The sequence below is a fragment of the Hypanus sabinus genome, chromosome 16 (genome assembly GCF_030144855.1).
Source record: "Hypanus sabinus isolate sHypSab1 chromosome 16, sHypSab1.hap1, whole genome shotgun sequence".
Lineage (NCBI taxonomy): Eukaryota > Metazoa > Chordata > Chondrichthyes > Myliobatiformes > Dasyatidae > Hypanus > Hypanus sabinus.
Window position 1 is genome coordinate 14,931,522 of NC_082721.1, and position 23,289 is coordinate 14,954,810.

General features: G+C 39.5%; 1 protein-coding gene across 1 annotated transcript in view; it reads right to left on the reverse strand.

The window, feature by feature from the left end:
• The window catches only part of hcn2b (hyperpolarization activated cyclic nucleotide-gated potassium channel 2b), a 162,594-nt gene extending 139,998 nt beyond the window's left edge, over positions 1-22,596 (reverse strand). Inside the window, exons 1-2 of the mRNA XM_059991162.1 lie at positions 21,675-22,596; positions 3,549-3,972 (exon numbers count right to left, since the gene is read on the reverse strand). Of these exons, the coding sequence (XP_059847145.1) occupies positions 3,549-3,972; positions 21,675-22,342 (1,092 nt within the window). The 5' untranslated portion in view covers positions 22,343-22,596. The remainder of the gene's footprint in view (positions 1-3,548; positions 3,973-21,674) is intronic.
• Between the last annotated feature and the right edge of the window lie 693 nt (positions 22,597-23,289).

The window sequence follows — 23,289 nt, forward strand, 5'->3', positions numbered from 1 at the left end:
GCAGCAAAAGTGCTCAGAGCAAGGTCTCACATTATGCACGGAAGAGATGATCTGATCATTTGATTTAGTGAGATTGCGGTAACAGAAACGTCCAATCTTCTCTCAATTTTTCAGAATCTTTTCTATCCATTTGAGATGGAAAAATGTCTCACTTTAATTTGAAAGATGACGTTTTCAACTATGCAACACTCTGCAAAGTTTAAAGTCTACAGTACACCATGTATTCAAGTTTCTAGACTACACTTAAAACAATAATGTTTTAAGGAATAACCAAGAGTTATTATTTCTTTACTTCATATATTAACACTCACTTTTGCTTTTTAACTTAAACCTTCCTGCCTCTCCCTCCATTCATTTTCTTCTGCCTTCTGATGTTTTGTTTGCATCTTAAAACTTCATCTACTGAAACATTAATATTGTTCCACACAGACCTGCTAAATATTTCAACATTTGCTTTTCATGCCACTCACCATGTATTCCTTAACACAAAAATGCTGGACATCCAAAGCACACACACAAAATGCTGGAGGAACTCAGCAGGTCAGACAGCATCCATGGAAATTAAAGAACAGTCGATGCTTTGGGACTTCAGAAAGGGGGAAGACGCCAGAATAAGAAGATGGGGGGAGGGGAAGGTGGTAGGTGAAACCAGGTGGGTAGGAATGGTAAAGGGCATAAGAGAGGATGGAATCAGATAGGAGAGGAGAGTGGACCATAGGAGAAAGGGAAGGAGTAGGAGACTCTGGGGGTGGTTGTTATAAGCAGGTGTGAAGAGGAAAGAGGTCAGGGTGGGAAATAGTAGAAGAGGAGAGGGGAGGTAGATTTTTTCAGCAGAAGAAGAAATTGATATTCTTACAATCAGGTTGTAGGCTACCCAGTTGGAAAATAAGGAGTCGCTCTTTCACCCTGAGAGCAGTTTCATCACGGCAGAAGATGACTGACATCTCTGAACGTGAGCGTTTGGCCACAAGGAAGTTCTGCTTTTCGCAAATGGAGCAGAGGTGCTTGGCAAAGTGATCCCTGAATTTTACAATGGGACTCACCAGTGTAGAGGAGGCTGCATCGGGAGCACCTGGCACAACAAACAACACCAGCAGATTTACAGATGAAGTGTTGCCTCACTTAGAAGGACTGTTTGGGGCCCTGAATGGAGGTGAGGAAGGAAGTGAATGGGCAGGGTGTAGCATTTTGACTGTTTGCAGAGCTAAGTGCTGGGAGGGAGATAAGTGGGGAGGGACGAATTGTCAAGGGAATCATGGAGGGACCTATCCATGTGGAAAGCAGGGAGAGGGAGGGTAAAGATATGCTTGCTGGTAGTTAGTTCACAATTGCTGCTGCCCTTATCTAAATCTCATCCATTCCCAGAACATCTGTGCTCACCCTATCTTCCCACCACCTTAACAGTGATAGTTCCTCTTGTCCTTACCTACCAGTCCATGAGCCTCTCCATCCAACACATCATTCTCCACAATTTCCACCATTTATAAATGGATCCTACCACCAAAAGTAGCTTTACTTCCCCACCCCCCCAACTCTCTACTTTCCACAGGGATTGCCCCCTCCATGATTCCCTTGTCCATTTGCTTCACCCCAACTAATCTCTCTCCCGGCACTTATTCCTGCAAGCGGCCAAAATGCTACACCTGCCCATTCACTTCCTCCCTCATCCCCATTCAGGGCCCCAAACAGTCCTTCCAGGTGAGGCAACACTTCACCCTGTGAATTTGCTGGGGTTGTCTATTGTGTCCAATGTCCCTCCGCTACATCAGTGAGAACCATCATAGATTGGGGAATCACTTCATTGAGCACCTCTACTCCATCCGCTATAAGCAGAACTTCCCAGTGAAATTTTAATTCCAATTCCTATTGCAAAATGTCGGTCCATGGCCTCCTCTTGTGCCATGATGAGGCCACCTTTAGAATAGAGGAGCAACACCTTTTATTTCATCTGCATAGCCTCCAAACTGATGGAATGAACATTGACTTCCCCTTCTGGATAAAAAAATAATTCCCTCGCCCTCCTCTCTTCTTCTATTTCCCATTCTGGCGTCTTACTTCTTCTCGCCTGTATATCATCGCCCTCCCCGGGTCCCCTCCTCCTTCCCTTTCTCCTACGATCCACTTCCTACTCTTTTCAGATTTCTTCCTCTCCAGCGATTTACCTTTCCCACCCACCTGGCTTCACTTACCACCTTTTAGCTACCCTCCTTCCCCTCTTCCAAAATTTTATTCTGGCATCTCCCCCATTCCTTTTCTGTCCTGATGAAGGGTCTGGGCCCAAAATGTCAGCTGTTTATTCATTTCCATAGATACTGTCTGACCTGCTGAGTTCTGCCAGCATTTTGTGTGTGTTGCTTTGGATTCCTTAGTCACAAAGGCCAAGCAATGATTCAGTGTTTGCCCTTTTTATGAATTTTATATTTATTAGGTCACTTACGCAAAAAGTTCATGCATGTTTCTAAATGATTGTATGGGCAGATTTGTAATGAGCAGCGCAGTTATTTCAGGCAGTCACCGGTGTTGGGTAACAAAGTGCCCCACCAAAATGTAGTTTGTCTTAGGTTGATTAATTTTCCTCCCTGCAAACATACATTTTTTATGTCTACTATAATGTGTTGGCATAAGGCCTAGTGGGCAAGGCATCAGACCAGTAACCTGAAGGTCACTGGTTCGAGCCTCAGCTGAGGCATCATGTTTGTGTCCTTGAGCAAGGCACTTAACAACACATCGTCACCGGTGCCAAGCTGCATGGGTCCTAGTGCCCTTCCCTTGGACAACATCGATGGCATGGAGAGGGGAAGGCCCCCCGCTTGGGCAACTGCCGGTTTCCCATACAACCCTGCCCAGGCCTGTCCCCTGGAAACTCCAGGCGCAGATCCATGGTCTCTCAAGACCGACGGATACCACCACAATAATGGCAACTTGAACAAACCACACTGACACACAGTTAGTTATCCTTGTATGACAAGCCATCCAATCAATCCAGCAATAACTTTCCAAAAAGTGGAAGAAATATATTCAATCCTTTATTACCAACTAGCAAAACATACAGTGGAGAAGTGATGAAACTTATGAAACTAAAACTAGTGATATTAAACATATTTAAGTAGATTTAAGTGATTTCAAATATAATTAAGTCAAGATAAGTGGTCAGCAAAAGATGTGATGTCCAGCAGTCCCATCACTAAACTGCCGAGACAAAGCTTTACTACGTAACTAAATCCTTTGCTTTCACCACACCCACATGACTAGTTGCCATAAAAAAAACATAATGAACGTGCATCACAGAATCCCATGCAGATAGAAAACAGATGCATGGCTCCTACAGCCTATATTGAAAAGATTGTACTATTGAATATCTATTCCATCAAGCTTAAGTTGCTGTAGCTGTAGTTACGTATGAAAATTGAAACAAATGAGCTGTAGTTATGTATGAAAACTGAAACATGAGCTGTAGTTATGAATGAAAACCAGAACATATGAGCTAAAGTTATGTTTGAAAACTGAAACATATGAGCTGAAAAGAATTCAATTGAAAATAGTCTTACCTCCTCCCATTGATGGATGTACCTAATTAGTCTTGAAAGCCTCAGTAATCGTAGAAGGCTGAGAATTTTTGTAAAACGTACAATCCGTAGAGCTCGGGCTGTTTTATAAACTTCTGAGTCAATTCCTTTTTCTACTATCAAAAATATATAATCCACAGGGATTGAGGAGATAAAGTCGACAATAAACCAGCTTTTTAAATATGTCTTCTTAATTTTCTGTGGATCCAGTATGATCTCAGTGTTATCTTCTATAACAATTCCAGTCCTGAAGTTTAAGACTAAATCCATAAGGAAGAAGGTGTCAGACACAACATTAAAAATAATCCAAGGAGTTGTGGTTTCTTCCTTGAAAAAAGTGATTCCTACTGGGATAATTATGAGATTTCCAACCATAAACAACAACATTGTGAAATCCCAGTAAAACCTGTAAAGGAAAAATAAAAATATAAATAAAAGCCTTAAAAAAATCAAACCATGGTATCCTTTTAAAATCTCAACATTAGGAATAGAAAATCTGTAAATATTTATTTGAGAATCATTGAATCTCGTAACTTTAACTTTTAAAAACTTGATCATAATAATCATATTTTAGAAAATCTATAATTCCACTATATTAATAAAAATCAAGTTCTATACCTTTTGGTAATGGAAATAAACTAGTCGAGATTGTATACAGTTTGATTTCCACTTTAACCTCTTTAAGCTACTTGGTTGATCATTCCAAAATATGTTACCCTTCAAATAAAAAGTATCTTATGCTAAAGTCATTATTTAATTTTCCTTCCCCCTATTTTAAACCTGAATCTCATGTTCTATTGAGACTGACAGAATAATATTTAATCTAATTTGTTTTTGTCATTTAATATTTTCTAACGAGATCTCACTTTAACCATCTTTTCTCTGGACTGCTGAGGTCAAGGTTCTCAAATATTCCATTTTGGCATTGTCTTGTTACTCCTCACTAGACTCTCTCAAGGACACATTCCTTACAGACTGCAGTGAAAGAATTGTATACCATATTTTAAATGAAGTCTGTGCCTTTTATTATTAAACCTCACCATAACCTCTTTGGATTTAAGTGCATGATGTTCAATCTTTGTTCCAAATGGAATATTTGCACTGCTGGTATTACATTTCATTTAACACTTGGCCTTTATAATCACACAATAAATCTCATTCCTTCCATAAACTCTCCATTTTGAGTACAAATTTAAAAAGCTCACAACATATTTCTGCATTCTAGCCATTTATATTAGTGAGAAACACTATTGATTAGTAATAGCAGATCATTTGGGCTATGTTACTAAATTTTAAGAAAGGAAATATGTCTTCTCACTGTATCTCATTCAATCACCCTCCTTTATGATGCTAGAGTAAAGAGTTATAGGTATTGTGGAAGCAACCATTTTGTATCAAACCCTTTGCTATGACAACGTGTGATTTTACCTGTGATATAAGTAATGGCAAAGACTGCCTACATTCTAGATGACCAAAATTACCTGCAGGAAAATGAATCTCACGGTTGTAATGGTGACATATATGTACTTTGATAATAACATTTACCTTAAATTGACCATTTAAGAATTCTAAATCACTGTCACAATGAGAATTGAGATAAACCATTAGGTGTAAAAGATGATTCTATAAAAATCAGAGGTATAAATACATTTACCTTGATAAATTACCTGGCATAAAATAATTATCATAGACTGAATGCAATAAATCCAGAAAATCATTTAAAAAATATGATTATGTTTTAGAAAGTTCATTTATTGCTTTAATAAAAATGCCCACTTTAAGTGGCATACATAAATTTTCCTCTGAATAAAGGACTTGTGAATGCAGATGTATAATCACCTGCAAGGCCATGTTATTTCATTAACACTAGTTCTACAGGTAGAACTGTGTTGATATCTGTGAAATAATATTCATTCTCTTCAGTTTATTACTTTAAATAATTTATTAAAAACCTAAATTCACTCAACTTGTGAGACACTTAAAGCAACTCAACATAGTAAATAGGCCCTTCAGTCCGATCGGGCCATGCAACCAGGTTTCATAAAACCATAAGTCATAGGAAAATAATTAGACCATTCAGTTCATTGTCTTTCCATCATGGCTGATTAATGATTCATCTCAGCCCTTCTCCCTGTAACCTTTGATATCCTGACTAATCAAGAACCTATCAGCCTCCATTTTAAATATACCAAATGGCTTGCTGTCTGTGGCAATGAATTCTGTAGGTTCTGCTCTCTCTGGCTAAGAAAGTTCTCATCGCCTCTTGCATTCTGAGGCTACGTTCTCTGGACATAGACTCCCCCACTATTAGAAACACCCCTACGATGTCCACTCTGCTGAGACCTTTCAATTTTCAATAGGTTTCAATGAGATTCTCTCCTTATTCTTCTTAACTCTGACTTGTACTGGTCCAGAGCCATCAAATGCTCCTCATGTGTTGACCTTCTCTTTCCTGAGATCTTTCTCGCAAACCTCCTCTGGACCTTCTTTCTTAGACAAGGTGCCCAAAACCGCTCACAATACTCCAACTGTGGTCAGGCTACTGCCTTATAAAACCTCAGCATTACATCATTTTCTAAATGAATGAATCCCACTTGTCTGCTTTTAGTTAATATCCTGATAAATCTTTCTTAACCACACTACTGCTAAGATTACCCAAGTAAACAATTTAATGACTATCAATGCCTTAATTTCTATGGTAATTGCTCGCCACCTGTTACACCAACTATTTTTCATTAACTAAGTACTGCAGTCTAAACTTCTTTTACACCTATTGCATTGTTTCAACAAAAAATTAAATCTAATTTTTTTCTTACCAAGCAAGCTTACTAGTTTCTCTAACAAACAAGAGAAAACCTGCAGATGCTGGAAATCCAAGCAACACACACAAAATGGTGAAGGAACTCAGCAGGTCAGAAAGCATCTATAGAAAAGGGTACAGTCGAAGTTTTGAGCTGAGACCTTCAGCAGGACTCTTTTCCATAGATACTGCCAGGCCTGCTGAGTTCCTCCACCATTTTGTGTGCGTTGCTTTAGTTCCTCTCTATGTAAGATTATTCTCAAATAAATAACAGATGTTATAAAGTATTAGTCTGAACAAAATATTTCTCATGTTTTACATCCACTTGACGTGCGACTGTTTTTCGGATTGAAAATTATTTACAAAAAAAACAGCATGAACTGAAATGTTCAGCTGTGCCTGTCAGTGGATTGTGTGTCACCCTACTGAATTAGTCACTGTGAAGATTTTATTATATTATTTTTGTCAAGGCCATGTAAGGTAAATTATTGGTTGGAATTTTATGCACTTAACATTTTTAACCATCTTAAAAAGCTAAGGTAAGTATACAATTCTGATTACATAGAAGTTTATTAGAAATGTGAATTTGTCTAAAACATCTAAATGATAGACTCAGAGTATTAGCATAAGGGCTTAATGTGGCAATGTTCTTTAGCATCATATCCAAAGCCAATATATCTATTTTATTAAACTAACATTAGTATATAGACCCAGAGGCTACTTTATTAGGGAAACCTGTACACCTGCTCATTAATGTAAATATCTAATCAGCCAATTATGTGGCAGCAAACTCAATGTATAAAAGCATGCAGACATGGTCAAGAGATTCAGCTGCTGTTCAGACCAAGCAACAGAATGAGGAAGAAATATGATCGATGTAACTGACCATGGAATGATTGCTGGTGCCAGATGGGGTGGTTTGTGTATCTAAGAAACTGCTGGACTTCTAGGATTTCCACACACAGCAGAGTCGAGAGTTTACAGAGAATGGTGTAAAAAAAACATCCAGTGAGTTGTAACACTGTGGGCAAAAATCAACAGAGGTCAGAGAAGAATGGGTGGACTGGTTCAGGCCGACAGGTAGACAACTGTAACTTAAATAACCATGTGTTACAACAGTGGTATGCAGACAAGTATCTCTGAATGCACAACACATCAAACCTTGAAGTGGATGGGCTTCAGCAGTAGAAGACCACAAGCATACAGTCAGTGACCTCTTTATTGGCTATAGGATTGTTAATGTTACTATATTTATTTAAAAATAATGACTGTCTTATTATCTGGGACTAATAGCAAATGAAATCTGTCTTCCCTTAACTGAATCGCATAACTTGAACAGGAAAGGTGGTCATCCATCGATTTGTACAGTAGTGATACTGAGATTTATCTTAAAAGTCATATTAAAAAATCATTTACATTGTTCGCATGTATTGAATCACAGTAATGTTAATAACATGATCAGCTCTTACAGCACTAAAATATAATATAATAGAAAATAAAAGTATGGCAAATTAGAGAAACAGCATTTAAAAGAAGAGAACAAAACTGGGAACATGAACATGGAATTTTGGTAAAGGTATAGATCTAGAATATTGAACATCATAGCAACTACATGAAAACACACTAAAAGTCTAAGTGAGGGAATATTGCACTGTATGATACACTCTGTACTCACCCCCTCCCTATGCTGCCAAAGAGGCAAACAGGTGACTATATTAATTTATTTTAATCATATGCCACCCAGTAACCGCTGCCCAAGTCAACATTACAAATTACCTTAATCTAAAGTGAAGGTGTGCAGCATAAATACAATATAACAGACAACAAATAGATACATGGGTCCTACAAACCTTATAGGATGAGGGTTCAGCCAGATGAATGAAGAGTAGACAGTGGGTTCTTAAAGCAGATATCTCAAATGTGATTCAGAAAGAGCATTATATATTACTCTTATACTATCAGTATGATCGGATCACATCACATTTAGTTTGGGGATAGGGCACGGATGGAATATTCTTCCTTGTAAAATATGCAGAGTTCTGCTCTGCTCAGGTGACAGATTTAAATCCAGCAAAGAGTGAACTCGCATGTAGGCTCCAGGCTGACATTGATATAATATAAATTAATTTCTGGAATGAACCATTTGAGAATTATTCACATTTTGCATTTCACCAAGGGCAGTCAACTGCAACCATTGTGAAGTTAAGATAATGAGAAATTACCTCCCAAAAATGATTCCTGGATTCAGCTTGGGTAATTCCTGGTGACCTTATTGCTTCAGTATAAAGTCTGTAATACTTCTTAATTTATAATCATGTAAAAATAACTGGTGCAACTATCACAGTGGTGAAATGGGAGAGAAACAAAAAGTAAGAGGACAGCTAAGTTCATTGCCACAGGCAGCTGTGGACATCAAGTCATTGAGTATATATAAGGCAGATGTTGATAGGTTCTTGATTAGTCCGGGTGTCAAAGGTTATGGGGAGAAGGCAGGAGAATAGGGTTGAGAGGGAAAATCAATCAATCATGATGGAATGGCGGAGCAGACTCAATAGGCTGAAAGGCCTAATTTTGCCCCTATGTCTTATGAGCTTATAAAACTCAATAAAAAATAGGAAGAGTCATAAGAAATATGAAATACAAAATAATGAATAAACGAGTCATTTAACCAATGTGAAAAGGGGCAGATCGAGGTAGGGTCAGTTAAATCCAAGTAAAAAGACAAACAATTCAAAGTATTTTTGCTCCAAGTCATTGATTCAAATTGTCAGTTATATCTTGTCTTTAAGTTTTGTTTTGTTCCTTTTGCAATTTTGGTTGTTCACCAAATTCTTTAAATTATGAATGAACTGAATGCATGTAGAAAGGAAGAGAAAAGGAGATAGTAATGAACAGGCTATGGCAGGAAAGCAGAAAGAAGTCATTTTGGTGAGAGCTTCAATTAATGCATAGAAAAGTACACACAGTCGTTAGATTATTATTCAGTCCTCGCAATCAGAAGTGCGGCAATGAGATATCGAAAGAAACAAACTTAATGATTATGAAAATGCAGATGTAATGCTGCAACAAAGAACTACTCCAGTTAACAGTGGTGTCGAAGTGGCAAAAAATCTCTAACAAGTTGTGGGTGACACCATCGATTTAAGGTCACCATGTACTCTGGGTCTGCTGGATCAGGTGATGGTGTCTCCTCACCCGCAAGGTCACCACAAGGAGAGGCAGACTGCGGGCGAAGCTCATATAGAATGGACAGACTAGTGGAACATCTGGAGGCTTCTTTCTGAAGAGCATGAAATACCTGTATTTTAGACAGAGGAGGGTAATTCATCCGTTCCTTGAACTGTAAATTGCCTTGTCCATCAGTCGGGGGCTCCCATCTCAAACTGCTGAGTCCTATGTGATGAATATCACTCATTATGCCTAACCATCAATCCTAAAATAACTGATTAAAAATAGCCAGGAGCTGAGAACATCAATGGACATGTTTGCTGCATTCAAACAGTCGAAAATACAAGACTCTCAGTTTGACTGCATAGATTTGATTCTAGTTTCCATTATATAGATAGACAATAGATATGGACAACAGTTAATAACTGTCTACTTTTGCAGCATCAATGCCTTTAAGTGTAGTCTAATGTTAAAGCATGTTCAAATACCCAGGTTATTATGCCGGAGAACATGATGTTTGTGTTTACTTCCTTGCAATGGGGTTCTCTACTGCACCTTGTAAGTGAAATAAAGTCTATCTTAAAAATGTATTTATTCCATGAATAATACAATTGGGGCTAAAATGGCTTAACTAAAATTGGCAATCTAAAACTACACATTTAAAATAAATATATATACAAAATTTAATTAAATATAGTTCTGTAAGTAGGTATACACAATGTGTAAATTTCCTTGATTTCAATGTTCTTTTTAATTTGGTATAAAATCATGCAGATAGCTTTTATTCCTAGTCCTGGCGTACCCATGTATAGATGACCATGGGGTTCACACTGAGTTTTAGAAATAACGCCAACAACTTCTTGTGATTATCCTTGCACTTTGTGATTCTCAGTGCAAGATTAACTGTTACAGGGAACTGACGTCCCTTGAATTGAAAAGGTGGATCAGCTGGAATAACTGGCATCCAACAAATGAAGATATCTTTCATAACAGCATTATCAGTTATTATTGCGGCCTCAATTGTATGTGGTAGTAATTTCTGAACTCATTGTCCTGTGCTAATGTGGATCTAAATATCTGAATAAAATGATTGGTGCTCCTTTTAGTACAAAATAATGTGATGGTACACCAGGTGGTGTTCGGGAGTTGAAAATTAAACAGGAAAATGTTTATCACAGTCTGTCATTGGAATTTTTTATTCTAAATGTTGTCCAAGAAGCTTTGAAAGAAGGTCCTTTCTCGTGAGCTCACTGCATTATGTTTTGGTGCAAAAATTGCTCTTCATGCAACTACTGATAATTCAAAGAGTGTTGAGTGACATTTGGGAAAGCAGCTTACATCAGATCATGAAGTGATGTAACAATAGCCCAAGTGTTTCAACAAGGTCATTCCTGATGCTTACTTTCCCCATTTCCTGATCTGCGGACATTTGAAGCAAATTGTATTGTAAATAGATCACATGCCAAAGGCACTCACATAGTTGTAAGCATTTAACATTTTTCCCTCCAAATATATAATGCTTTGATACAAACTTTTGGTTCATCTGTTTTAGTATCTCATGGAATTACTGGTAATATTTGATGGATACATCCAATCAGCACTGAAGCAGCAACTCTCATTAATTGATTGCTGAGCTTAAGATCTTGATCCAATGTATCAATAGTTGTATTGTGAGCCATCATACCTTCATCCAGGATAATAAGTTTTACAGTTTTTCAGATTTTGTTCTTTTGCAGTTCCCCAACCAAGGTTACATATTGGAACCTCCATATCTGACAAACTTAAGGGGAGTTTAAGAGTCAAATATGCAGATCACTCAACCCATCAAATGTTTTGAAGCCATGCCTATGATATCAGGCACTCATGTTTATCCTTGAATTTTAGATTAATCAAAATTGGTTCCTGGGTGTCAGTATCTCTGAGGATCTACTCCAGCCCCAACATATCTATATAGCTACAAAGAAGGCAAGACAGCAGCTATGCTTCAATAGGACAAAGACACTTGCAAATTTCTACAGATGTACCATGGAGAGCATTCTAACTGGCTGCATCATTGTCTGGTATGGGTGTGGGGGCTACTGCACAGGATCAAAATAAGTTGCAGAAAGTAGTAAACTGAATAAACTAGCTTCCACTGTATCCAGGACATCTTCAAGGAGCGATGTCTCAAAAGGGTGGCATCCACCATTAAGGAGACCCATCACCCAGGACATGTCTTGTTCTCATTGCTAGCATCAGGAAGGAGGTACAGAAGTCTGAAAGCACACACTCAATGATTCAGGAACAGCTTCCTCCCATCTGCCATCTGATTTCAGAAAGGGCATTGAACCTATGAACACCACCTCACAACTTATTATTTCTATTTTTGCACTATATATATATATATATACTCTCCCACACACACACAAATAAGCAACATATATATACATATATATATACTGTAATTTACACTTCTATTATTATGTAATGTGTTGTACTGCTGTTGCAAAGACAACAAATTTTCATGACAGATGCCAATGATGTTAAACCTGATTCTGATTCTGATATAAGGGAATTCTTTTCCACTCCACCAGAATATAGGAGCATCTAAAACCAGTGGATAAACATTTAATATAAGAGTGAAAATATTTACTGAGAAAGTGTTTCATGCAGATAGTGGTGGGTACATAGAAACATAGAAAACCTACAGCACAATACAGACCCTTCGGCCCACAAAGTTGTGCCCAACATGTCCCTACCTTAGAAATTACTAGGCTTACCTATAGCCCTCTACTTTTCTAAGCTCCATTTACCTATCCAAAAGTCTCTTAAAAGACCCTATCATATCCGACTCCAGCACCGTCGCCGGCAGCCTATTCCACACATTCACCACTCTCTGAGTAAAAAACTTACCCCTGACATCTCCCCTCTACCTACTCCCCAGAACCTTAAACCTGTGTCCCCTTGTGGCAACCATTTCAGCCCTGGGAAAAAGCCTCTGACTATCCACACGATCAATGCCTCTCATCATCTCATACATGTATGAAACAAGCTGCTGGAAGAAGCTGCAGATGTAGCTACAATTACAATAATTAAATTTAGACAGGTACATGCATAGAAAAGGTTTTGAGGGACATGGGCCAAAGGCAGGCAAATGGGACTAGCTCAGATGGACATCTTAATCACCTTGGACAGGTTAGGCTGAAGGTCCTGTTTCTGTGAATGTATAACTCTATGAATCTTTAGCTAAGCATCCAAAAATTAATTTATTGGTCATTGTAAACATCTAAGGCATTTCTTCATTATCTCACTGAACCTGACTCTTTCACTTGGATATCTTCCTCTTAGATATCATCATAGCTGGTTTCCCACAAAAAAAGATCAGTGCACTATTTTTCAGTTTCTCTTCATGGGCCAGCGGGACCAAAATATTTAGGTAAAATCCAAGCAAATATTTAGTACCTCAAAAATAGATCTGAAAAGAACAATATCAATTTTCAATTAGGGAAATTAAAATTAGTTACCTTTGGACAACAGAGAGCCAGCTCTGTGGGGGGTGCAATTACAAAAACTCAGAGTCTGGTACTCAGCTTTATGCAAAACCAAACATTCAAAATTTACAGATTTTTAGATTGTTTTGTTACTGAACTATGTGTAGACCACACTGACATCTAATTTTTACAAAAAATTCTTTAGCAAAGTTCTGGTCATCTCCTTTCTGCAGTTATTGCACTGCTTAAGTTCTCAGGCACTGGGAAAAACCACAACAAGCAATGGGAACCCAATTTTAAAAAACCATTTAAAATGTTGACTTGTCAATAGATTTGTTCATTTTTATTAACATTAGTTGCAAAATCTGTTAACTAAATAAACAAGATTTGTAATGACATTTAAAAAGCAGTGGAAATTCTGTTGACGTGGGAAGGAAGGTATGTGGGGGGAGAAGGGGATGAGTAGGAGGTGGGATGGATTGGGAGTATATCTTTTGGTATGGGGATACGTTTCAGCACCACAGACAGCTCCTTTGTGGCGCAAGCTCCCAGGTTGTGCTCTTAAATGATACATCACCTGGAGAGCTACTGGGAAATCCCAAACTTCCTGGGCGAGTGAGGCTATTCCCTGGACAATCACTATCGTGAGACTGTGAAGGAGGAATTGAACAGAATACTATGGGCAAGCCTGTATCTCATTCTTGATCGATACCTCACTCTCATGACTTAGTAGAACTCACAACACCAAAGTTCCACTATGATGCACCATAAGTCTATTTCTATGTGACACAACTTCGGAGAGAAAATAAATAGATTAAATTGTGTTCTAGTTCCTTATCTCCCTGTGGGAAATGCAGTATTTGCCCAAATGGGAGAGGAGTGGTTGCAATTATAAGCAAAACAAAATGTTTTAAAAATCTGTGTGACTGGAAAGTTTTATCCAGACCAGCAGAGAGTGTAAGAGTTGGGGAGGAAGAATTTAATACATACTTTGTGAACATCTGGTTCATCAAGGTGAAGAAGGTTAGTTCTGCTAAATGTGGTACTTTACAAATTTTTTAAAACTTTCATGCCTTTTGAACTACATTGCTATTTCCTGTAGAATTAATGCTTTCATGATTATGGTTACATATCAGCTGAAAATGTTTTGCATGTGGGCTCTGACAGATGTATCACTCATTCTGTTAACTAGAAATGGATTCAAACCCAGCTGGTTAGATAAAGTACCAGTTTCCAGACTTCACCACCAGAAAATGTGACTTAAATTTTTGTTGTACAGCTGTACTGCTAGTCATGTTTTATCAATATAAAATGGCACAATTAGCGCACAGGTTCTACAAGTTTGTGCTAACTTTGGAAAACATGCACATTTTAAAAGAAACCATAATGACTTTGCTTGCATTAACCTTCCAAAATACTAGTTTGTATCCACAGGACAAGCAATGTTAACTAACCATTAAAATATTTCTATTTGCTCATGATAGCTCCTATTAAGAAATGAGGCCTTGCCAGATTGCTCATGATATTCATGGATTAAATTGGCACTCTACACCATAAGGTTCCTTATGATTGACATAGCTGGGGGTGGTAGTGGGGATATGCTCCCACCATCTATTAAACGCTGCCCGTGGAGTGTGCTCAAATAGCCTCTGACAACCAAATCCAGCTCCTGGCCTTCACATGTGGTTTAGCTACTAAGCCCATCTGAACCAATTCTACTGACAGGAGAAGGATCAAAGGCACCTTAAACCCAGTCACTTCAGGCAGATAGGGCTCATCAGCCATAGCCGGTAGCTCATCTAGGTGAAGGAAAACGCTGATCTCAAACCTCCCCTGCCTTGCAGCTATACCCACTCATGGGGAAGGATTCAGGAGTAAAAGTTGAGGAAAAGTCCTAAGTTGGAGTCCCCAATATTGAGCTCATTGCTGACTGGCAACTCCAGTGACACCGCTGCTGTCAAACTCTTTTGGTCTCTGCTGTTCCTTTGGATTCACCAGCTGCATGGAGAGGGGTAGCATGCTGCATGGGCAACAGTTTGCTCTCCATATCGGACTGCCCAAGTTTGCATACTGGTTCGATTGTCATATAGAAAGCTGGCAAACAACATCCATTCTCCATCCCAAGAATTTCATCAGCTGTGTGAGATATAAATTAGCAGGTCTGCATATAATCCTAGACACACTTGTATAGACATGAAGAGAGAAGTTAGTTTAGAAATATTCCCTTGTCCACTTCCAAGTATCCAATACCTTATATATTTGTCTTCTAAATGAATATAGGTAGCTTCCTGAATAAAATTCTTGCCAGTGCAAATAAAGCATATATTACTGAAAGGATGGACTGATCTGGTGAGTGCTTTCCTGCATCTCACAGTTGCTGGGCCGTTATCCATGTAATTATTCACCTTAAACTCTAGGTGGCTATGTGCTTGGACTTGCCAGTCAGGTTACCTGTGTGTTTAAACAGAGCAACTGGCATTGCAATGGCATAATGCTTGTAATCCCTGAGAATGGATTTTCAGCCTCTGTAGAAAATTAACAGTGTCATTGTATGAATTAGATTTCCACAGACATATGGTTAAGGTGAGGAGAGGAAAGTTTAGGGGGATGTGATAGGTAAGTTGTTAAGCAGAGGCGAGTGGGTGCACTGCCATGGTTGGTGTTAGTGCAGGGGTTCCCAACCTTTTTTACGTGATGGACCAATACATAAGAGGTCTGTGGACCCCATGCTGGGAACCCCTGTGGCAGAGGCTGATACAATAAGTATATTTAAAAGACTCTTGGATAGACACATGGATGTAAGAAAAATGGAAGTTTTAAAGGCTGTGTAGGAGGAAAGGATTAGGTTGAGCATGGAGTAGCTTTATTTAGGTTGATATAACACCGTGGGCTAAAGAACCCATACAATGGTGAACTGCTCCATGTTCTATTGCGAAAATGACATGACCAATTTAGGACTTTCAATTGGGAACTATTACTATATTGTTCATAAATATCCTACCACTAAATATTATAAGCATTAAGAGCTATGTAATGTGAGTGTGTATGAGAGAAAAAATATAGATGCCACTGAATGCAAGTTTAGTCTCTAGTAAAACATTTTAATTCAAAAAGTGTACTGCAGTAATAATTAATATTTCTTTAAAATCAGGTTAAAGACTTACATTGTTTAGCCCTTAAAAGAAATTAAAATACAATTAATTAGTAATAAAATACATGAACCTATCTAGTTGGTGGAACAGATAAGAAATAATAAATTGCTGAGCAGTCAGTTGTTGAATGCTAAACTGGTGAACATACATTTTGCTTTAACCTGGAATGGAAGAAAGGAAGAAAGTTATATTTCATTCTTTGCATCAGTCTTCACTGTGGAAGACATAGCAGTATGATGGAAGTTTCAGATGCCAGAGGGCATGAAGTGTGTGAAGTTACCATAACTGGACACAAGATCCTTGGGAAACTGTAAGGTCTGAAGATATATAGGTCACCTAGACAGATGGTGTACACCCCAGGGTTCTGAACGAGATAGCTGAAGAGATCGTGGAAGCATTAGTGAGAAGACTAGATTCTGGAATGGTTCTGGAAGACCGGAAAATTGCAAATGTCACTCCACTTTTCAAGATGGGAGAGAGGCAGAAGAAAGGAAACTATTAGTCAGTTAGTCAGCCTCAATGGTTGGGAAGGTGTTGGAGTCGATTATTATAGATGAAGTTTCAGGATACTTAGAAGCACATGATAAAACAGGCCATAGTCAGCATGGTTTCCTCAGGGGAAATTCTTTCCTGACAAATCTGTTGGAACTCTTTGAAAAAATAAGAAGCATGAAAGAAAAGGAGAATCACTCAATGTTGTGTACTTAAGTTTTCAGTAGGCTTTTGACAAGATACCAATATGAGGCAGCTTAACAAGCTATGAGCCCATGGTATTACAGGACAAGTTTCAGCATGGATAAAGCAACAGCTGATCGGCAGGAGGCAAAAAGTGGGAATAAAGGGATCCTTTTCTGGCTGGCTGCCAGTGACTAGTGGCGTTCTACAGGGGTCTGTGTTGGGACTGTTTCATAATATGTCAGTGATTTGGATGATAGAATGGATTACTTTGTTGCAAAGTTTGCAGACAATATGAAGATTGGAAGGGCAGATAGTTTTGAGGAACTAGAGAGGCTGCAGAAGGACTCAAACTGATTAGGAGAATGGGCAAAGAAATAGCAGATGGAATATAGTGTCAGGAAGTGTACAGTCATGTACTTTGGTAGAAGAAATGAAAAGGCTGACCTTTTTTCTAAATGGAGAGAAAATACAAAAAAAAAAATGAGGTGCAATGGGTCTTGGGAATCCTTGTGAGGATTCCCTAAAGGTTAATTTGCAGGTTGAGTCTGTGGTGAGGAAGGCAAATGTGATGTTAGCATTCATTTCCAGAGGACTAGAATATAAAAGCAAGGATGTAATGTTCAGGCTTTATAAAGCACTGGTGAACCCTCACTTCAAGTATTGGAAGCAGTGCCCCTTAATTTAGAAAGAACATGCTGAAACTGGAGAGGGTTGAATGACTTGGCATATGAAGAGTGCTTAATGGCTCTGTGCCTTAGTTCACTAGAATTCAGAAGAATGAGGGGTGACCTCATTGACACCTATCGAATGATGAAGGGCCTTCATAGAGTGGACATAAAAAGGATGTTTCCTTTGGCGGGAGTGTCTCAGACCAGAGGACATAGGCTCAGAATAGAGAGCTGTCCTTTTAGAACGGAGAAGAGGAGGAAACTCCTTAGCCAGAGAGTGGTGAATCTTTACCCCAAGCAGCTGTGGAGGCCAAATCTTTATGTATATTTAAGGCAGTGTTTGATATATTCTTGATTGATCAGGACATGAAGGGATACAGAGAAAAGGCAGGAGATTGGGGCTGAGAGGAAAATTGGATCAGCCATGATAAAATTTTGGAGCAGACGTGATGGGGCAAATGGCCTAATTCTGCTCCCAAATCTTATGTTCTTAATTATTTCAGCCAAATATTCCAGCATAAAATTGTCAATGCTCCTAACTGGAGACAACTGCTAATATTACTAAAATATGTAAAAGTAAATTTGTTGAAACTCCTGAGAAACTCTCTTAATTTGGGATTACAGTGGGGTTAATTTAAAAAATCAAAATATATAAATTTTTGGCATTAAATTAAAGTCTTTATCCTGTTCATCTCTGCTTCTGCATGAATGTCTCTTTTATACTTGAGCTATCTTAGTAATTCAACTTATCCTGTGCATAATATAATCACAATAGGCCTCCACCATCACATTTCTATAGAACAAATGAACATAAAATCAGTGATTTATATATTAATGTCACAGTTTAGATGGCATGTGGTCTGGAACATCCAGTATAATAGATTTATTTTCAGTTTTGTTTCTGAAATGCTTAATACGCAAACTTAATGTAAAGATGTGAAAAACAATATCAACAAACTCTACTCTATAGGTTGCCATGCTGCTATTTATTACTCATCTTGTGCACATAAGCTCAGTAGTTATTATTTTTCGGTGCCTTTGGCAAAGTGTTCTCAGAGCTGCAAATTGCAATATGTCATTGTCAAACATGGTGGTAACAATTCCACTGGGACTTTACTGGAGTTGAAACATGCATTTAGCTGCATTAAGTGCTGCGGCTGGTGTATCTATCTTGCTTTCTCCCTCCGTCTCCGTCTCTCTCTCTCTCACACACACACACACACACACACACACACACACACACACACACACACACACACACACACACACACACACTAACCCACAATATACAAGAATATTCCCTGCACCCACTGCAATCAAAATAGAAGAGCAGAAAACTACTCATATTTCATTTGTGTAACTTCATATTAGAGTAAACACGACCCTATTGAATGAATACTTGAACACCAAGCAGTTTCTAAACAAGATAAAATTCACATTAATTTTCATTATAATTAGCTGTCCACCCCCTTATCAAATGTAATTGTGGTTGCATTCCCCTAATGCAAGATCTTTTCAATAAAAAAATTACCATATGTCCAAGCTTTTTCAAGTCCCATTCAACAATGAAGTCTTAAAAAGATTAGATTCAAATGTGAGAATGGTGGACTGTACAAAGCAGCACTTTAAAACAGATAATAAATGAGGCACTTTCAAATAATTTCTGAAGGCATAATTCAAAGAAATGGAAAATTGAAAGAGGCATAATTTTATGGCGATGGAGGCAAGGTATGACAGACGTAAGTTCTTTACACAGTGAGTAGCAGGATTTTGGAATGCCATGCCAGGTTTGGTGGTAGAAGCAGATACACTAGGTGCATTTAAGAAACTCTTTAAAAGGCACATGCATGATAGAACAATGGAAGGGGGTTATATAGGAAAAATAGTTAGATTAATCTTAAAGTATGTTTAAAGGTTGGCACAATGTTGTGGTCTGAAAGGTCTGTACTGTGCTGTAGTTTTCTATGTCACCATTTTAAATAGGGAAAAATATATTTAGTTGAATGTATAGTACATGTGCAATCTATTCTGTACAAACTGTTTGGGAAGGAATTAGTTGAAACATCTGATAAATTGGATGATAGAATTATTAATGGAAAGTACAAGTACAATAAGGAAAATTTTACTGTAACAGAGTTCCAATATATGGACAAACAGTATGGATGTGAGACATGAAGATGAGTCAATAATTCTCATGATTGTAAACAGAAATTGCAGCATGGATGAAGTTACATGCAAGACCAGATCCAAAGAAGAATTGTATATTGAAAACATCCAAATATTGGTCTGAATATTTGTAAGTTGAATGTTAAGGATACTGTTATTCTGTATCTTGGTCAGTCACTGGTAAGTCTACTTGACTTGGTAAGTCTATTTGGCCTATACCATACTCCTGTAACACTTCTGCTACCACGTACCAAAGCAATGGAAGTTAGACTGCAGTTTTTTGCTGACATTGTATGACATTATCAGCCATCATATCAATCACAGCCCTTGTTTTATAGGGGCAACTGTGAAGCAAATAATCCAATAAGAATGAGAGCTGAACAATGTCAATCATACTACCAGTGAGATATGAATAACTGTTGTCTGTTTTATTCAAATAAGTCCAAATGTTCTTCACTTACATTCCTGAGGAGGAAAATGTATCATTACATTGTGAGAAATGGTCAATACTAAGCCTGAGGAGTTGGGTCTATCAATAATAAAATCCGAAAGCTCTAAAATTAACCGAGGTGTTTTTTTTTAACAATGAGAAAGATATGTTATAATTTCAAAGACGTGAAATAAAGTGCCTTCTGAATAATTTACAGTGTAACTCCGGCTGTGTTCATTAACTGGTGAAAAAAAGGGGGTATTTCTATTCAGGGAGGAGCCAGTTGCAGTACACAGGACTGTAAACAGTAAAGAAGGGTCTCGGCCCGCAACGTCGACTGTTTATTCGTTTCCATAGATGCTGCCCGACCCGCTGAGTTCCTTCAGCATTTTGCGCGTGTTGCTCTGGATTTCCAGCATCTGCAGAATCTCTCGTGTTTATGATTTGCTCTTGGACGTTTTGTTTTAATAGAAGCGAAAGTGCCTGCAGCGGTGACAGCAGAAGGCATTTTACTCTCCGCCGCCCTCCCAGAAGAGACAAGCGCACGCCACTCCGTTCCACCATCCCCTCGCATCCCTGGAGATGCTGGTGATAAAGCGCCTTGTCTGCTCAAGGGGTGGGATGATGTGATAACGCTGTCGCCAGCCGCCACACGGCCCAAGGACACAGAAGCTTCGGAAATGCATCAATGCCAAAAATAAATTCTCAGGTCACCTTTATACATTATACCACAGTACTTTGCCCCAGGTGATGAAGGGAACGTCCCTTTAGAAAATATAATTTAATTAAGCAACGTGCTTGGTATGCACAAGATTAATATATGCAAGCATTTATTGAACGGTATAAATATGCTTCAAGGAAATTGTTACAATTGCGGCAATGCCCCGAAGCTCGTATGTGATTTGTTACACCAATTAGTGGCTCCCGAGAAGTTAAGTCTGGTCTTCGCTAGAACCACCTGAGCTGTTAGCTCATCAGAAGCCCGAAGAATAACACTTCTCCAGAACAGAGGACAGTTTCTTGTCCACTGCAGCTGTGCGGCGTCTGTCACAGAGCTGAAATCAAATTCACTTCGAAAAACACACCCTTACTCTCCGAGCCGAGCAAAAGGAACAGGGGCTCAGCTCCGCAAACTGGGGTGGGGGGGGGGGCTGCCGCATTTGCGACTTCTAAAAGGATCTTTGTTAACTCGTCGTCAGTTTAAATGTGGGAATGTCTGCTTCCAAAGATTAGCAGGCATCCCAATCGAGCAGGCTAGAGTCAATCGACCTTCAATATTGCAGGTGGCAACCGACATACAATTGGTGATATTGGTGCTTGCAATCGTTTTGCATAATTATATGCATTATGTTTAACGTGTGAGGAGTACTTTGCATACAAATATATACAAGCAAATACAGTATGTATGAATCAGGTTTAATGTATGAGGAGTACTTTGTGTACTATTATATACAAGCTGATAGTGTATGTGTCTCGGTTTATGCCTGTGAGGTAGGTTATGTTCAATTCTATACATGCAGATACAATGTGTGCGCATCATGTTTCGTGTCTAAGGGCCCCCCGTTGCAGAACTCACCGAAAGTCACTGTAAGGGTGGATAATCCATGCACCAGCTGATTTCACTCTCTCCTGCTCCCTTTCCACAGCCTTCTGGCTGCCAAACATTCGCAGGGAAAACTTGTTAACCCCCGGCTGAAGCATAGCCCCAAACTGCCTCTGCATGAAGCTGGCCTGGCTGCCGCTCTGCTCGCCATCCTCGGCCAGGATCTGCTCGGCGCCCTCCGACATGAGAAAGCTCACGGAATTCCTCTCCTGCTGCTGAAGCTGGGACGACTTCCTACTCGGAGCGGCAGAGAAAGCCACTTTGTTCTCTTTCTTCTCTTCGTTCTGCAACGAACCTCCTCCTTCCATGTCTGGCTTCTTCTCCTCGCTCCTGTCGTGTTCAGCCCTGTTGATGGAGGACTGACTTCCCTGGGTCATCCTAATATCACCGTTCGTGTTGCATTTCATGTTCACGACCGTCTCTGCCTCTCCGCGGTTCGGCTCCCCTTGCTTACTATCGTTATTATTATGCCCTCGGCTGCCTCCCCCTCCCGGAGTTGACGACATCGCCTTCATCCTGATGCTTTTGCTGCGAGTATCCTCCTCGTTGTCATCCTCTTCGTCCATGATGCTCGATTTGGGACCTATGTGCTGAGGTAGGCTGTACAGCCGTCTTCGCATAGTAGGACGCAATTTGTCCATGGATGCTGATATGGTTGGAGAGGTATGCTTTGACGTCTTATGAGCTGGGTGTACGTGACATTTTTGCTTAAGTGGCGCGTGAAGGCAGGGACGTGGTGTCCTCGTCCACACTTCCCGAGAAGGTGAACCGACCCACCAGGCTGCATCTCACAAAGCCCACATCCCTGCCCCGAGCCACCTTAAGGTGCCCATTTTAAAGTCAGACGGGAGAACGCGTTGGCGTTTTCGTTCCGGGCGGTCACGGTCTTCGTGCACAAATTGTCCGCAACACTTTGCGAAGGACGATTTGGGATTACCTGGTGTGGAGGGTGGGGGAGAGTATTTATATATATAATAAGAATTTAAGTAGCGCCCTCAAGCGCCTGTTTAATACTGGCCGCGTTTCACAGCGGAATCCGGTTTCAGTTACCCGGTGTTGCTGAGACACTTGTTAATGCGCGAAATGAACCTAGAGGCCGGGCACGGGCGGGAGGAGACGTGCGCAAGGCGTGGGAGCTCAAGGGGGTGGGGACCCAGGCCGAGAACAGCAAAGTTGGGTTTGTTTCGAAATCGAATCCTCGTGCAATTAACAGAGGCAGGGTAACGGAGTGTTCTTTTTAAATCGTCTGGCTGCAACTGTGGGCAACAGTTGTGATTTTGTTTTTTTACAGCGTATGAGATTTGAAGGGCGGAGACACCTAAGTAAAATCTTGATTGAAATCACGGTGCCTGAAGTTAAACTCGAATTAGTGGAGAGCCGCGGCAACCGAGAGCATTACTGCTGAGTGAGTGCAGTGGATTCTCTTTAGGTCGAGAAATAACTGTTTAAGAAATCGTCCAGCTATCTACTTTAAGGATTCACATCTAGTCATTTCCAAATAAGCGCTTGCTTTTATGTCTCTGTGGGTGATGGAGCCCAATCCTGTTGGTATACATTGCAGCAAGAACCGGATGAACACCCCAGACAC